General features: G+C 43.5%; 2 protein-coding genes across 7 annotated transcripts in view; one reads left to right on the forward strand and one right to left on the reverse strand.

The window, feature by feature from the left end:
- Positions 1 to 6,960, forward strand: part of LOC118215250 (dmX-like protein 2) — a 60,453-nt gene extending 53,493 nt beyond the window's left edge. For 4 of the 6 annotated variants that reach the window (XM_035395828.1, XM_035395830.1, XM_035395832.1 and 1 more), the window contains 11 exons: positions 345 to 410; positions 822 to 908; positions 1,324 to 1,445; positions 1,592 to 1,718; positions 2,435 to 2,495; positions 2,898 to 3,025; positions 3,689 to 3,766; positions 3,997 to 4,088; positions 4,203 to 4,255; positions 4,627 to 4,844; positions 5,238 to 6,960. In XM_035395828.1, coding sequence (XP_035251719.1) covers positions 345 to 410; positions 822 to 908; positions 1,324 to 1,445; positions 1,592 to 1,718; positions 2,435 to 2,495; positions 2,898 to 3,025; positions 3,689 to 3,766; positions 3,997 to 4,088; positions 4,203 to 4,255; positions 4,627 to 4,844; positions 5,238 to 5,447 — 1,242 coding nt within the window. In that variant the 3' untranslated portion in view covers positions 5,448 to 6,960. The remainder of the gene's footprint in view (positions 1 to 344; positions 411 to 821; positions 909 to 1,323; positions 1,446 to 1,591; positions 1,719 to 2,434; positions 2,496 to 2,897; positions 3,026 to 3,688; positions 3,767 to 3,996; positions 4,089 to 4,202; positions 4,256 to 4,626; positions 4,845 to 5,237) is intronic. The other 2 variants (XM_035395831.1, XM_035395833.1) reach the window with 1 other exon arrangement.
- A 260-nt stretch (positions 6,961 to 7,220) lies between these two features.
- Positions 7,221 to 16,575, reverse strand: LOC118215251 (gliomedin-like). The gene is made up of 10 exons (XM_035395834.1): positions 15,554 to 16,575; positions 14,233 to 14,284; positions 12,117 to 12,134; positions 11,414 to 11,512; positions 9,875 to 9,976; positions 9,316 to 9,453; positions 8,823 to 8,906; positions 8,586 to 8,711; positions 8,009 to 8,159; positions 7,221 to 7,865 (listed from the first exon to the last, which is right to left on the reverse strand). Exons 1-10 carry the CDS (start codon positions 15,938 to 15,940, stop codon positions 7,400 to 7,402), a joined length of 1,623 nt encoding a protein of 540 aa, XP_035251725.1. The 5' UTR covers positions 15,941 to 16,575; the 3' UTR covers positions 7,221 to 7,399.
- Between the last annotated feature and the right edge of the window lie 274 nt (positions 16,576 to 16,849).

Here is a 16,849-nt window from a genome sequence, read left to right on the forward strand (position 1 = left end):
ACATTCAGCAGAACAAGGTGGTCTACCACCATCTAGCAGAAACCCAAGAGATAAATAATAGGTTGAGGGCAGTGGGAAAAGTGTAATGGGCTGATTATTATAGTTTGTCCACCCAGACAGTGCTGTGTAAACTCACAGGAAAGCCCAGACTGCCATACAGTAGTCCCAGCCATAGAGCAAACTCTACAGGAGGGCACCTGTCTTTTCTTATTGTATGACAAAAAAAACCCTTATATATTTTTTTTTTCTCCATTTCATGTTCTTTTTGTTTGTGCATGTGTTTTGCATGTTGTGTTGTGACTGTGGGGTGTGTGTGTGTGTTTGTTGTATTGTGTTGTGTGTAGTCTTCAGACGACCTTGTGGACCAACTCAAACAAAACTGCATAGCGGGAAATGGCAAATCCCAAAAGGTAGTGTCCCTCTTCGCTGTCTGCTGCGAATCCCTGGAGTGCCTGGGGCCTGGGGCCTCTCTGCTCTCTGTTCCCTAATGCTCCACTTCCCTAACAAAACTACCAGCTACCAGCAGCAGCCTGTAACCTCACCATTAACCACACGGAAAACTAAGAGCACTGTGCTTGCATCTCATTCCAGAGCTGTTCTGTCCGCGGTCTGCACAGCAGAACTGCTGTTTCTCCTTTCAAATGCAGAAGTACCTCTGGCTTAAATACAGGGACATGTGGATAGCCTTGGCATGGATGGGTTACATGGTGTGGACTAAATGCATGGTGCTGGGAGAGCTCTTTGTGCACATGTAGCAGCGAATGAGGTCATGCTGAGGTGGTTTACCAGTGGATTCCTGTGACAGGCTCTTTGCTTTGCAGGTGGAGGCTGAGCTAGGCTACCCAGGAGGCAAGGCCAAAGTAATTCACAAGGAAGCCGATATTATAATGGCGTTTGCCATTAACAAGGTGTGTGTGTGCGCCTGTCTTTTAACCATAGTGCCAAGCAGTGACGTAGTACTGGAATCTCTCTGTCACAGCTAAAGTAAATCTCAGTGACATAGTAGGTAACAGCACATGTATTGCTACACATCAATGGTTGACTTGGTATTCTTAACATAAAAAGTACTGATGTTTTCCCTTCTATTAAGGCCAAAAGATTCTAAATTTTAGGTCCTGTCATAAGCAAATACAGCAGCAAAAACTTCTGTCATGAAGCACAACCTCATGTAATTAAAAAACATAAACATGGAAGGCACATGAGCTGTTAGTGAATAATATCTTTGGTATTAAGAGTCTCTTGGTCAGACAGTCATAGCTACTGAGCAGTCTGAACACCTTACTTGCCCTGTGATTGGCTGTGTGTGGTTGTGCTTGTCCACAGGCTAACACCAATGAGATTGTCCTGGCGTCCACTCACGATGTGCAGGAAGTGGACGTGTCTGCTCTGCTGGCCACCCAGCCCTACACCTGGATCGGAGAGGAGTTCGACAAGGAGTCCCGCAGGTCTACACCACCTCTGTCTGCAGGGAGGGGGGGTTGGGTTAACTGCCTATAGGGGGAGGTTTTGGGTGTAGCATGTGAATTAACCTGTGAGTGGGTAAATGTGTGTGGTAGATCTCACTCACGTGGTTGGTTCTGTTGGTCCTCAGCTCTGATGATGTGGACTACCGATCCTCTCACACCAACATCGCCCAGGCCAGCGCTCCCCCGCTCATACCCGCCTCAGCGTCTATGCCCTGGCTGGGCAGCGGGCAGACAAGCATGGGCGCTAACGTGGTACGCTGCGACACTAAAAAAAATAAAACAATCAACAAACAGCGTCCTTACTGTGAGGTCAAATCAGGGTGCAGTTCTACAATGTGGCCAGTAGATGGACATAGAGAACCTCTCGGTTCAATCCCAGGATTCAGTTCAGGGCACACGATATTCTTGGTGGCATCACACTGAATTTTCCTTCTTCTATCTCATTATTTGAACTGATGCTGATTTTGCTGATGGTTTGATTTTTAAGGGAAATGTGTATGATTTACTCCGTACAATTCTCTTTGTGCACCTTACATGTGGATGAAGTTTAGCCTTGTTTCTGATATTGGAGCACGAGAACCCAGCGTTCTCTCCAGAGTGGAGCAAATCTTCATATTCACTTTTCTCGTCTATCGCAAGAACACAAACAAAGTTTTCTCGACAAAACACACCGTTGATGAGTCTATTTTCATTGTGATCACCAAGGTCTCCCTTTTTTACTTTAAAGATAAGATATTAAAAAGAAAAAGAATACATAGAGCTGTTCAAACAAGACTTCCCAAGGTGCATTAATACGTCATCATGAGAGCCTAGGTCCCATGGTATGTCATTTGGAAGAGAAATGATTTATATGAATGATATGTCCTGAAAATGTCCACTTCTTTAGCCTCAATGTGCATATATTTGGTGCAGCATCTGTCCAGATTACTGTAGTTTTGGCTTATTTAACCTAAAAAATATTTTTGCAGCTCATCAAAAGGAACTTGAATAATGTCAAGAGAATGACCTCTCATCCTATTTACCAGTATTGTAAGTATTTGAAGCCATTCTGATTGATTTAACAACGCTGCTTATTGTGTTAACTTTTGAATGTCTTTATGACATCACCCCTCGCAGACTTATATAGTTTGTGCAGTGTCTTTTGACTGGTACCTATGTGCTGTGACCATAATTGGCGGTTTCATTCTCTGTGCCGTGATTGTAACTGATTCTGTGTGCAGCCTTCTCTTTCCTATGACTGTGATTGGCTGCTTGGTTTCGTGTGTAATCCTTCTGTGGCTATGACTAGCAGTTTGATTCTCTTTCTTGAGCACGATCGGATTTTTGGTTTTGTGTAGTGGCTGGTGGGTGTTCGGGTCTGTATGTGCTATCTGCGATTGGTTGTTTGGTTCTCTCTCTGGTGGCTGATGGCTGGTTCTCTGTGTGGATCAGACATGACCGGGGCTCAGGACGGTAGTGTGCGGATGTTCGAGTGGAACAGGCCCCAGCAGCTCATCTGTTTCCGGCAGGCCGGCAATGCCAGGGTCACCAGGCTCTACTTCAACACTCAAGGAAACAAGGTCAGCAACTCACACACGCTAGCATCTATGGCTCAAACATAATGGCATCCTGCAGCTAAAGTACACAAATGTCCTATTGTTAACACATGACAAGTTCCTACAGCTCACACTGATTAGCATCTGCAGCTTTTCCTAGCATCCTGCAAGATATAATCTTTTATATTTCCACTGTAAAGTGAGGGTTTATGGAGAAATTCAGGTGCACTTACTCTAGATTACTTTAATGTAGTTTGTTCAGGAAAGAAAAAGGTGTGTTGGATTCTCATGCCCTGTTCATTGAGAATGACGTTATATGCAGTTTATCAGAGTATTTTACAAGGCTGCTGTTCCCACAGCCCACTCTATTTCCTTTGTGGTCACACGTTGTCCTTCTTCACACCTAATTTCATTAGAGAGCAGCAGTAAGGCTATCCACTTCTGTCATGGACAAGAGCAGTAATTATTTGAAACCTTGTTAGCCGGACCAAAATGGTCTGACCTGTAGTTTTTGTGTAAATGAATTGCGGGAACTCACCCATTCACTAACAGTTGGAGATTAATCAGATTCAGCACACAGCGTCTTCAGTTACAGATTGTTCGCTTGTGGGATTGTGGTCCTGCTCCATCTGCATGTCCCTCCATTGTGGTGCAGTAAAGTACCTTCCCCTTTTGTTGTCTTTGCAGTGTGGGGTTGCTGATGGTGAGGGCTTCCTGAGCCTCTGGCAGGTCAACCAAACATCCTCCAGCCCCAAACCTTATTTGGTAAGCTGTGGGAGGCAGAAACACAAAGCAGAAAGTTATTGGGACTTGTTGTTTAGGCCACAGGAACTGAGGCGTGAATGACTGAATCCATGAACAGAATAACCTGGGTCAACCTGTATCCGGAGCAATCGCCTCACAGATTGATGTTCTCCTCAGCGTCTCGCTTGTTCTTGTAATTTTCGAGGCTTAATGAAACCCCCATCCCCTTTTTCTCGCCCCTCTGAACACAGAGCTGGCAGTGTCACACCAAAACCTGCGGTGACTTCGCCTTCATCACCTCCTCCAGTCTGATTGCCAGTGCCGGCCTCTCCACCGACAGCAGGTCATCATCAATCGCACACGCTTCGCCGACTTCAATTACACTCGCCACCCTTTGAAGTAAAACAAAAAACTCCCTCCATTTGTATTTCTGCTGATGTGTTTATTAATGTTTCAGAAACGTCTGCCTTTGGGACACCCTGATTTCTCCCAGTAATACTCTGGTACACGGTAAGCTGACTTTCCTTAATCACATGACTATCACTGTCAGCCAATAGGGAAGCAGATCAGGTGTACTGCTGAATCGCTTTACTTATGTAGCCTATATGATATGTTTACCTCTCATTTGAGGCTTCATGACTTCATTTATAAACCTTTTAATATTTTGAGATCAACAAATATTACAATATGTAGACATACCCGACATGCCAGTTAAACCTGTAGGTGTTCCAAAAAAGCCCAGCTGATATTCAGCTGTATAAATTGATGTAAAACTGTAAAAAGTTGTATAATTCGCTCTGGACAAGAGAGTCTACTAAATGGCAGCAATGTGAAAATATGCGACATATTTGGTGGTCTTGAGCATGCTCGGTGTCCCCCAGCGTTCCCGTGCCACGATAACGGCGCCACCGTGCTGCAGTACGCCTCCAAGCAGCAGCTGATCCTCTCCGGGGGCAGGAAGGGCTTCGTCTGCATCTTTGACATCCGGCAGCGGCAGCTCCTGCACACCTTCCAGGCCCATGACTCCGCCATCAAGGCCCTGGCCCTGGACTCCACCGAGGACTTCTTCATCACCGGCTCTGCCGAGGGAAACATGAAGGTGCAGCCTGCCTCGCTACTATAACCACAGCTAAAATCATTAAAACGATTCCAGTTCAATTCAAGGCTACGACATGACTATAACTCTAAAAAGAAACTAAAACAGCAGAGATAGCCATCATGCAGAGCGCTCTTTTAGACCACATGTCCAGCAATACCACAGGGTTAACCAGACACTGCTGTACGTTGTACATTTTAGCTAATGGTTAGAGTGAATGTTCCTGGTGGAAACAAGCCTTTAATGTGTTATCAGAGAGGGATGGCCAGGCATAGAAAGCTCGACAGTGTGCCCAGATGTAGGCCACTGGGCTGTGTTTTTAAAAACTGGACCTCTGTGCGTCTCTCCGCCTGCACTCACCTGGGTGTGCCGTGTGTGCCTCTGCTGTTCCGGCAGGTGTGGAAGCTGACGGGTCACGGGCTGCTGCACTCCTTCAGCTCCGAGCACGCCAAGCAGTCCATCTTCCGCAACATCGGCGCCGGCGTCATGCAGGTGGAGACCTGCCCCGGCAACCGCATCTTCACCTGCGGCGCCGACGGAACCCTGAAGATGAGGGTTCTGCCGGACCGCTACAACATCCCCGCCAGCATCTTCGACATCCTGTGAAACTTAACGGCGGAAAACCAAGAGGGAGGGGGGCAGTCACGCCCGGTCCTCTTTCAGGGGTCACTGCCTCCGTTTCCCTGACTGTGGACCCCTCCCTCCCCGAGCTGGATACATTACACCTGATTTATTTTTAAACTGAATTTGTTTCAGAATCTCTGATATGGTGTTCTTATAGGAAAGCTATGCATGTACTGTAACTGTAAATCAGTGTGAAGTCGGGCCACTGATGGAGCTCTCTAAAAGCACTCAAAGTGTGTACTGTACTGTATCTGTTGTCATTATTTGCACCTCTCAGCACTGTGGTTCAGTATCCTGTCAGCGCGTCTGTGGTCTCTGGTGTGAGTGCAGTTGTTCTTTTTTATCTGCATTATATTTATTGATTGATCCTCAGTACGCATGGCAGGGTAAATTCACCCTCGTTGCCCGTAAGTCGTTGGCTTGTGGTGAGAAGACTGCACTGATCTTGGCCAAGCAAGGTCACATCTGTCCTTACCCTGGGACAGGAGCCTGTAATGCCCAAAGTGTAGTTTTGCGTTTTTGTCCTTTTGGTGTTACTCATTAACCACTGCTAGAACATTCCACTTGACCAGAGACACAAGGATGTTTTTGTTTCTTTTTTTTTGCACAAAATTGTTTTTACATTTTTTAAAATTGTTATTTTGCAGACTGTTGTATTTATGTTTAACTTATTGCCTTTACTGTAGGAATGTAAAGAGGATTACAGTGCGCAACTCCTTTGGCTACTGTAGTTTTAAGTGGTTTATCCATAATGAATTGAACCTTTGCACACAAGCCAGGGGACAGAATTAAACCTGATTTATGATACAGACACTATAAGGGGCAGTGAGAGCATACACTAAGTGCATACAGGTAGAAAGACAGGCCAATATTACCTGACAGGGAGAACTGGATCTCCTCAAGGTGTACATTGGCCACTTCAGCTACAATTACAAGGTCCAAAACTGGCAGATTCTGTTTTCTGTAACATCCGTTATACTTGTTATACTTAATTGGAGAACGGAACCTGCTGGACCCCTATATTGCTGTATGAAACTTTAAAAACCAATAACCAGTTGCCTGAAATCTATACGCACTCGCTCTTTGATAAATCTGGCCATTCTAGACATATTTACAGTGAATGTCTGGCTTTGTTTGGCCAAGTAGTGAGTGGATTGGTGGTCTTAATTTAGAACATATCACTTCAGCACGGGCAAAACAGGAGAACGTAATCTTGAGTTTGTATCATACCAGCTGAATTAGCCGTACTTTGGTTAAATGTGTGGTGTTCCTTGAACAGATTTGTGTTTATGGTGAGAACCATGTCTGCTGTATGTATTTATGACTGTCTGACCAGTTGTCTTTTGCTTAGGTATCCGTGTTAGTGTGTGTGTTCATCGGAAATGCGGGAAACGCAAACACAGATTCTCCATGTGAGGTCCCAGAGAGAGAATGGCCACCTGCCATTGTTAGTTTTACCTTTGTAAGTTTAATAAATTCTTTTTATTTCACGAAAGTACTCTTGCACCTTTTGTGTGGGGAGGAAGACATGCAGACAGCCTAAATTCATATTCGAGGCGTGGGGGTAGGGATGGGTATTGTCAATGAGGTCATCCCCTGGGAAAATGACCTTCAGCTTGGAAGACAGTGGTTTTGTCTGTGTTACGAAGTCAGTTCTACTGCAATCATAGTATCAGATTCTACATACTATTTTATAGTCTCAGGGATGTTTTTTTCTACTCCAATTACAATAAATGACAGTAATTACTCCATACAACTGCTGCATATGGATGTTACTGATCATCCACTTATATTTAGACATTAAAGTACACTCACACCGTCCACTACACCCATAAGACAATTTAGCATAAATACTTACAATAATTTTTGAAAATCTCAATAAAAGTCTGATTATAAAAAGATTGCCCATGCATATGTAAGTCCTGGGGAAAAGTTCATTCATCAGCGAGGAAATGAACGTCGTACACTTTGACGTAGCTGCTGTCCCAGACGTACAGGTGTTTGTTTTTTGGGCTGTAGGACAGCATGGCCAGGACACCCCCGGGCGACCGCAGGTCAAAGGTCACGCTGACAGGCTTCTGTTTCAGCAGGTCGAAGGCGTACGTCACCTTGGTGTCCTTGGTGTCGGTGATGTAGAGGACCCCACACGCGATGAAAGCGTTCCCAGCCTTGGTGCGGGGATAGCTGGTGTTGATGTAGGAGGTAACAGAGAACGTCTTTTCGTCCAGCTGAGCCACCCTGATGGTCTCATCCAGGCTTGAAGCGAACACCAACCACAAGCCATTTTCGTCCACCGCCAATTTGAAGTAGGTCTTGGAGTTGTTCAGGAGATAGGTGAGGTTGTGGTACAGGGAGTTCTCAATGGCCAGGGTGTGCAATCTCTTACTGTGCAGGTTGAATCTGTAAAGCAACATGCAATGATGGCAATAAAAATGCAGATGACATGTTCTGTCATGCTAATAATGCAAAGTGAATGAAAATAATGAGTAGCAGTCAAACCAGGCAAAACGGTGTACATTTTGACACAGCTCGCCTCAGCTTACCTGGCGATCTCCATCGTCCCGGCGATGTGGTAGTAGATGGAGCCGTTGTGCACGATGTGGCCGCAGCCGAAGAAGAACTTCCACACATCGATGGTTTGGCTGGTGCTGTTCTGAAACGAGGCTATGCTCCGGTATTCCTTCACATCTCGGCCTTAAGGACAACAGACAGGTCATAAAATAGTGACAAGTGATAAACAACTGCCATGAGCAGTGTACTAATTTATTTATGCTGTATTTATTCAGGAGAAAACTTCACTGAGATTATCGTCTCAAGGGGAACCTGGCCAAGAAGGCAGCAAACACCAATACAAATGCACAAACATGCACAAGACTACATTAAAATGGTAAAACAGTTCAAACAAATCTTTAAGCCTTGTTCTTAAAACAGGTATAATCAGTTTAACTGTATACTTCTTGTACAAAAAAAAAGCGCTTGACTGAAACTGGGAAAGAGTGCCCACTCCAATTTCACAGACTGGGCCTTACAAAATACAGATTGCTAGCTAAAAAGTTGCAAAATACAAGAAATGTACATGTACCACAGCTGTATCCTTTATACAGCAATTTTATAAGGTACCTGAGAAGTGGTCAGCCACCCAGATTCTCTCATCATCCTTCAGAGCTGTGTCTTGCATCCACGCCCCGAATGTGGTCTCCATTTTGGAAATATTTCTGGGATTTGTAATGGATTTGACTATGCATTCTATCAGACAGAAAAAAAACATCTCAGACCAAACAAAATGTACAGAAAATAAGCTTCATAACTGAGTGAAACCTGAGCAACACCGAACAAGAGTATAATCAGAACTTGTACCTGCTTTCTTTGACAGGATTTCCTGTGCCTTCCCAGCAGCTTTTTCAGATGAGGTGTCATCATTTGGCACAGCATACGACAGGCCTGAGGGAGAAGCTTCAGAATTAAGCATCTCATTTACTGTTTGAAATGTTCTAAAATCTCCACATCAAGACCTGTGCTCAGGACAGAAAACCCCCAAACTGACTCCTCTACATGCCGTGTACACAGTGGAAATATGTAGCTTTTCTGCCTCTGCTTAATTCAAATGATATATAATTACCAGAAATATTAGGAAAAACTGATGTTTTGACAAAAGAATATGTATGGCTCAGACCTTCATTCAACTTGTTCAAAGGTCAGGTCAGTAACATTCTCACAATGCCAAAAAAACAAGACAAATTGGCCTCGTCCAATATCCTAAGTTTTCAATGCCTAACCGTCCCTGTTGGAATGGTCTCTGTGTGTGAGGTTATAGTGAGAGGACGCGGAGGAATTGCTGGCCTGGACTCACCCACAGCTGTCTGGACCCTCTGCAGATGGGCTCTGTGCGTTCTGTTCCTGGGGGGTCCGCGGGGGCCAGGCGGCCCTGGGGGACCGGGGGGCCCAACAGGACCGGGAGGGCCAGGGGGACCCACTGGACCTGGAGGGCCTTCCAAAAATACGCCACAAAAAACAGGTAAATGCTAGGGCAGTGTTGAAAAGTGTTGCCCTTGGCAACCAAAGTCTGCTGGTCCAGGAGAACTGCTGCTAGTGATCCCTGGAGAAGGGTTCAATCTGCTTCACTACAATGTACAGCTGTTTGACTGCCTATGTGATGAAGCTGCAATGTTAGTTCAGCATGTCACACAACTGAGGGCTACCTTTCCAAATTTTGGTATGATTCTTATCTTGTATTTTACAGTCTTTTTTCTGTTCTTTTCCAAAATGACACCTGTTTTCACTTCCTGTAATGATGCCACTTCTGTTGTAACCTTCTAAAATTCCATTATCTCTGACCTCACCTATTAACATGACATCACTGGAGTTCCCTCTGACTGCACATTCTAATAATGCATCATCTCTGATCTCACCTTCTGATATCACATCGTTGGAGGTCTCTCCTTTTTCCCCTGGGGGCCCAGGCTCCCCAATGGCTCCTGGATCTCCCTTTTCCCCTGGTGGGCCAGGGGGACCTGAGAAACAATATGTTTCTGAACATCAGTGGAAAAGACTCTGTGGAATAATGGCCAGCCATCCACAGTGTCATTACCTGGACAGAGGGCTGTTCTGTACCAGTACCACTCACATATATTCATCAAAAACTGCCCACTAATTCATGCTACCAGACAAATTGCATTCCAAACCCCCAAACACTGTCTTGGTTGCTACAGCAATAAATTCCTATTATTCTGAATCCATCATACTTCAGTATTGTATTGCTCTTCAGTACTGTATTACATCTCAAAGTGTGCAGTTAATGCTGCAAAATTTGGCTTAGCAAAGCTGACACTGGTGATCCTATGGATTTTCACTAACATTTGGAATGTTATATGGTCTCTAATTTAACCTGATGAATAATTACAGGAAGGACAGTTTCAAAAAAAGTAAATGAATTATTTTCATCCAAACGTCTAAAGGACACTGGGTAATTGGCTCTGCACTGATGAACAGGCAGTTAAGCCACAAAACACTGGCCTTCCCCAAAGGTCCATTCATTCCCCAACTAACAGGCTAATTTGTCCCCTGCTGTAATAATCCCATGAAAGCTCTATTATATTTGGACAAACATTTACTCAATATTCTATAACCAAAAATCCAAAAACTTCCACAAAAAAGAGAAAAGCTTCATTGTGCGTCACTTTTTCCTTTTCAGCTCTGAGCTGATGAAGTGATAAAGCATCTGGGGAAGACGAACAGTGGGCGCATGGAAAATTCTGTCATTTTCCATTCATTCAATAAGCCCTCTGAAACCCTGAATAATCAGAGAGGAGGGTGAGTCACACACTTTTCATTTCCTATCATATGACACATTGTCTGGAAGACACCACCCATAATTGATTTTACAAAATTGAACGTCTTGGAAACAAATATGTTACTCCTTATTAATTATGATATTAAAAGTAATTGAAGGTAGCTAATAAGTGACAAGATTTCTAGTCTGGTTGGTTTAAGAATTGTGATCAAAAGCGACAAAATTTTATTGTACTGCACATGACTAATGCTATGTTCACTATGCAATAACAGGCAGGTAAACGGGTGTTCTTTATGCAGTAACAGGCAGGTAAAGGTGTGTTCTTTAAGCAGTAACAGGCAGGTAAAGGTGTGTTCTTTATGCAGTAACAGGCAGGTAAAGGTGTGTTCTTTATGCTGTAACAGGAAGGTAAAGGTGTGTTCTTTAAGCAGTAACAGACAGGTAAATGTGAGTTCTTTATGCAGTAACAGGCAGGTAAAGGTGTGTTCTTTAAGCAGTAACAGGCAGGTAAAGGTGTGTTCTTTAAGCAGTAACAGGCAGGTAAAGGTGTGTTCTTTAAGCAGTAACAGGCAGGTAAAGGTGTGTTCACTATGCAGTAACAGGCAGGTAATGGTGTGGTTCAGGTGATGGGCAGGTGAGTAAACGCAGGTAAATTCACCTCTCCTCCCACGTTTTCCCTGTTCTCCAGGTTCTCCCTTAGGCCCAGGCATCCCATCAGTTCCATTAAATCCCGGTATTCCCTCAAGCCCAGGCAAACCTGCAGCAGATGTACAAAACGGTCATATACACAGTAATGCTTACATTATAATAATGCTTATAGATGTTCACTACAGGGCACTATACTCAAACGTAGCATACTGCATTTCAAGAAATGATGGCTCAAATTCAGGCAACCTTCAGCAACCTTTGCCCTAGTCTCGCATAGCCAGACCTATCTCCACACTTCGTTTTAGTGCTGTGCCAGTGCTGGAGAAAGGCTCTGGCTCGACCCACTATCATTCCGGTATAGGGGGAAAAAATGCTCTGGCTTGTTTGTATTTCTTTAAACCAATCACAATCATCTTGGGCGGTGCTAAGCCCAGGATGCAGAGACGGCGCCCTTGCAAAAACGGTAACACGCAGATAGCGGAAGGGGAGGAGAATTCCGACTGAAATAGTCAGCCAATGGCAGGCTTATACCCACAGTCTATATCCTGTGAGTCAGACTACCTTTGACCTAAACTTTTATTTAAGGATTTGAGTGATTTTTCTTTGATCAAATTTTTTATTTATTTTTTAATCTAAACACAATACTACTGGCCTAAGCCATAGTAAATAAGTATAGATTTCCTGATCAGTAGCAGTGAAGTGGCTTTTCTCACCAGGTGGTCCTGGAGGCCCTGCAAAATAAATAAATAAATAAACAAATAAACAAATAAAATAAAACACAAGGAGGTCAACAAGATGTTAAAAAAAATATACAGTTAAAATTTCTAACGCTGCATCACCATGTGAATGTTCATAGTGCTGTGAAAAAAAAATTATTTGTGTATTTGTCACACTGAATGGTTTCAGATCAGGACTTTGACTAGGTCACTCCAAAACTTTAATTTTGTTTCTTTTCAGACATTCAGATGTGGACTTGCTTTTGTGTTTTAAATCGTTGTCTTGCTGCATAATCCAATTATGCTTTTGCTTTATCTCACAAAGAGATTACCAGAAAATTTCCTCAAGAATCTGGAGCAGAATTCATGGTTCCTTCAAAAATTGCAAGTCGTCCAGGTCCTGAGGCAGCAAAGCATCCACACACAATCACAATACCACGACTATGTTTGGCTGTTATGTTCTTACTGTGAAATTCTGTATTTGCATTACGCCAGACATAATGGAACCAATGTTCCACTTTGGACTAACTGTCCATGGAACATTATCCCAAAAGGCTTGGGGATCATCCAAGTCCTTTTCTGCATGTGAAATGAACATTGATGTTTCTCTCATTTAGCAGTGGTTTCCACCTTGCCACTCTCCCATGAATCCCATTTTGGCCCAGTCTCTTTCTTATTGTGGAGTCATGAACACTGACCTTAGCGGAGGCTAGAGAGGCCTGCAGTTCTTTGGGTGTTCTTCTGGGATCTTTTGTGACTTCCTGGATAAGCTGTTGCTGTGCCCTTAGAGAAATTTTGGCAGACCTACCACTCCTGGCAAGATTCCCCACTGTTATAATTATTACAATTGGAGATAGTGGCCTCCCTGTGGTTTGGCGGAGTCCCAGAGCCTTAGAAATGGCTTTGTAACCCTTTCCAGACTGATATATTTCAACAATTTATTTTCCTCATCCTCATCTCTTCTGGTATTTCCTTCAACCATGGCATAGTGCGCTTGTAGTGGTGCTTGTTTGTGGTGACTTCTTCACTCTGATGGTAAGTTTCAATATGAGTGAGGTTTAGATTCAACAGTGCTGGCTGCAATCATGCCTGTCTGTGTTCAATCAGCTGGATCTAATTATCAGTTCAATTTGGTTAATTGGTCGATTGAGTAACTAAGTGGGCAATAACTTTTTTCACATGGGTCAAATAAGTGATTGATAACTTATTTATTTTTTCATTAAATAAATGAAAAACTAGTTTAATTAAAAATTTGTTATGTGTTTACTCAGTTTCCTTTTGTATAATATTGCATTTTTTTTTTTTTTTTGAACCCATTAAGTGTGACAAATATGCAGAATAGAGGAAATCAGGGAAGGCAAATACTTTTCATAGCACTGTGGGGGGAAAAGCTAGAAACATGGAAATTCACTTATACAGTAGACAAATTAACATAATGTCAAATAAAAGAGTCATGTTTTGTATTTGGTTGCATATCCAGATATGCAACACTATCCAGATGATGTTGATAAGTTACAGACCTCAGGAAGTTCTAGCATGCAAATGATATGCAACCAAATACAAAACATGACTCTTTTATTTGACATTATGTTAATTTGTCTACTGTATAAGTGAATTTCCCTGTTTCTAGCTTTTCCCCAAACAGTTCACTGCAGCAAAAGTAAATGAGCAAATGGTGGCACAGGAGGTCTCAGGAGTGCATTTGTTTAATTCTTGCTCATTTTCTGACCAATGATTTGTTGTTAAGACCATTAAAAGCTTAATATTTTGCCATTTTTTTGCCCAGAAGTGTGTGTGTGTATATGTATATATATATATATATATATATATATATATATATATAAAATATGCATGTTGTATACTGCCAAATCATGATGTTTGCATTCAGAAATATAGAAATATACAGTGCATGTGAATACCAGAATAATACATCATGTTTATGTTTATAAATACATAGTAAGGTGCATGTACAAAATACATCCAGATCATGTTACTCATGCTGATGAATAATTATTAATTGTGATTGTATGTACATGCTTCTTCAGAAGGTATCTTGTTTTATGAAGTGAACAAAACTGTAGAAATGAATGAATACAGATATTCTGGCAGATACCTGTCAAGCAGATTCCATTGGTGCTGTTACAGAGATCCACTAAGACCCGGACCTACAAACAAAAAAATAAATTTTACTCACTTACAATAAATATTGATGAATGACACTGAAAGATGGTAGTGTGATATCATAGGAACATGTGATTTCAGGAATACATTTTGGAAGTAGAAGTCTACAGCACCATACAGATGTGAGCAATGAAAAAATCACCAATGATTAGTTGAAAGGATTTTTTAAACAAATCAATTCTTAGAAAGATGTGCCAATGTCAAAACAAACTCAGAATCTACCTAACAACAAAAGAGGCCATGTGTACCATTTTATTTCTCCTTCAAAAAAAAACAACCAAAAAAAAAAAAAGCCCAGGGCTTGAATAAGATTTTCCATCATGGATTCTCGCTCACTTGTCCACAGACAGAATGCGCTGGAATTCTGCAGGAGGCCCTATTACAGCCAACCCAGCCTGAAGGCCCAGAGATGGAGGCGTATGTGGTGGAGTTCACTGGCCACTGACTGCTAAACCACAGGCTCGACTCTGATGCGTTTAGCAGACAATTTACTTTGGATTATCCCTCGCCAGGTTTAATTTAACATCCCAGAAAGGCTTTCTGTACATGATGCGCCTACAAAACTGCCTTTTTTTATAAATAAAAACTTTTTAAAAATGCTGGGGTAGACATAAGACTGCAAAAAGAAACACATACTGTATATAGACAAAAATCTGCTTTAAAATAATACTTTTTTTTCCCAAACAAAAGAAAGTCAGTACAATAGAGTACAAGCTCTGGCTTTTTCACATATAAAGACTAAACCGTTTGCTAGAGCATATCGAATAAGAGGTTGAATGACATGATCACACATCTATATTTAGAATGTATAATGCATATGAACAGTTATACATTTACACTTATACAATTATATATCATTCTCATTCTCACAAACACACAGCATATACACACAATTACACAAACAGACATACATAAACATACAAATATACATGTACAATACGTACACTTACAGACATACATTCAGGGTCAAGCATGTCCACACGTATACATACCTATACCCACACATCGACTCATACACACACGCGCAATTGCAGAAATACACCCCCACAGGCTCACATACATATGCATACACACACATACGCACGCAGCACGCATGCACGCACGCATACAAGCACACACACACGTACACCCACGTACACACGTATGCACGCACGCGCACACACACACACACACACACACACACCCACGTACACACGTATGCACGCACGCGCACACACACACACACACACACACGTACAGTGTCTGTTCCTTACTGGGACCATGGAGTAAGTCATCATCATCATCATGTCCTCTTGCTGTTCCCCATGCGGGGGGCCCTGTGGCCCCCACGGGCGCTGGCTCCTCTTGCTCCGGGGATTGTGGTGGTGATGACGTTTGGCCCTCTGCCGCTCGGCGAGGGGAGTCACCTCGGACAGGAACTCCACCACGGCCCTCTCAGAGATCTCCCGCACCTGCGCATCCAACTGCAGCAGCTGCGCAGTCAGCTGCGTCTGCCGCAGGAGCAGGACGACCAGCCCGGCCGAGCTCAGCACAGTCAGAGTGCACAGCCCCAAAAGGAGGACCCTCATTCTCCAGGACGGTCCCTCCCCACCCTCCCTCATCCCTCTATCTGTCTCACTCTTTCCCCCTTCTTTCAACATTCAGCCAATCAGATCCAGCACCCAAAAAATCACCACGGCTATCAGGGCAAACCAGATCCCAAATATTCACCACAGCTATCGGGGAAAACAAGAACCTCAATATCCTACGCACACCTAAAACCAGTTCCCAAAATATTCACCACAAATCAGAAACCAGCAACCAAACAAGCACACCCAACCAGAAACAAGCACTCTAATAATCACCACAGCGATCTGAGCACACCAGCATCAAAGCATTTACCACAGCTATCCAGGTGCACTAACACCACACAAACTAGATGCAAGAACCCAAAATATTCACCACAAGCCAGAAACCAGAACCCAATATATTTACCACACATCGGACACTAACATCTTCACCACGTCAGAAACCCGTAGCCTAAGTGTTCACCACAGCAGCTTGACAGAGAACACTGCAGGTCCGGCGATTTTTATCCGATGTGCACGTTCCCCTGGCTGGACAGGCGGGCTAATAACAAACACAGTCCTTGTTCTCCCATAAAAGTCAAACGGACTCTGCGTTGCGCAACTCGTGTCCCTCTGCGAAAGAGCTCCAAGCTTGTGTAGCCGCTCCATTTATATTCAGAAGGGTCCTGTTTTTTTTTTGTGTGCGCCCTAATCTTATGCACAGCAACTGTAGCCGTGGGCCGCATCTGACATGATTCACATTCGCGGGGCAGGCGATGGAGTGGAAGGGCCCGGAAAGGGACTCGGGGGGGGGGGGGGGGATGGGGGGGGGAGTGTTACGCCGCTTTTCCGCACGATGACCGTTTCAACACAAACTCAACCTCGCACGCGCTGCAAAACAGTGCTTCAAAAGAGGAAGAATGACAGCACGTTACAGTGGATGCAGCGGGCATGCTGTGGCAAAAAAGGATGACTTTGGCAGCCAGTGAAATCTATCTCCTT

This window comes from Anguilla anguilla, chromosome 16 (genome assembly GCF_013347855.1).
Source record: "Anguilla anguilla isolate fAngAng1 chromosome 16, fAngAng1.pri, whole genome shotgun sequence".
Taxonomy (NCBI): Eukaryota; Metazoa; Chordata; class Actinopteri; order Anguilliformes; family Anguillidae; genus Anguilla; species Anguilla anguilla.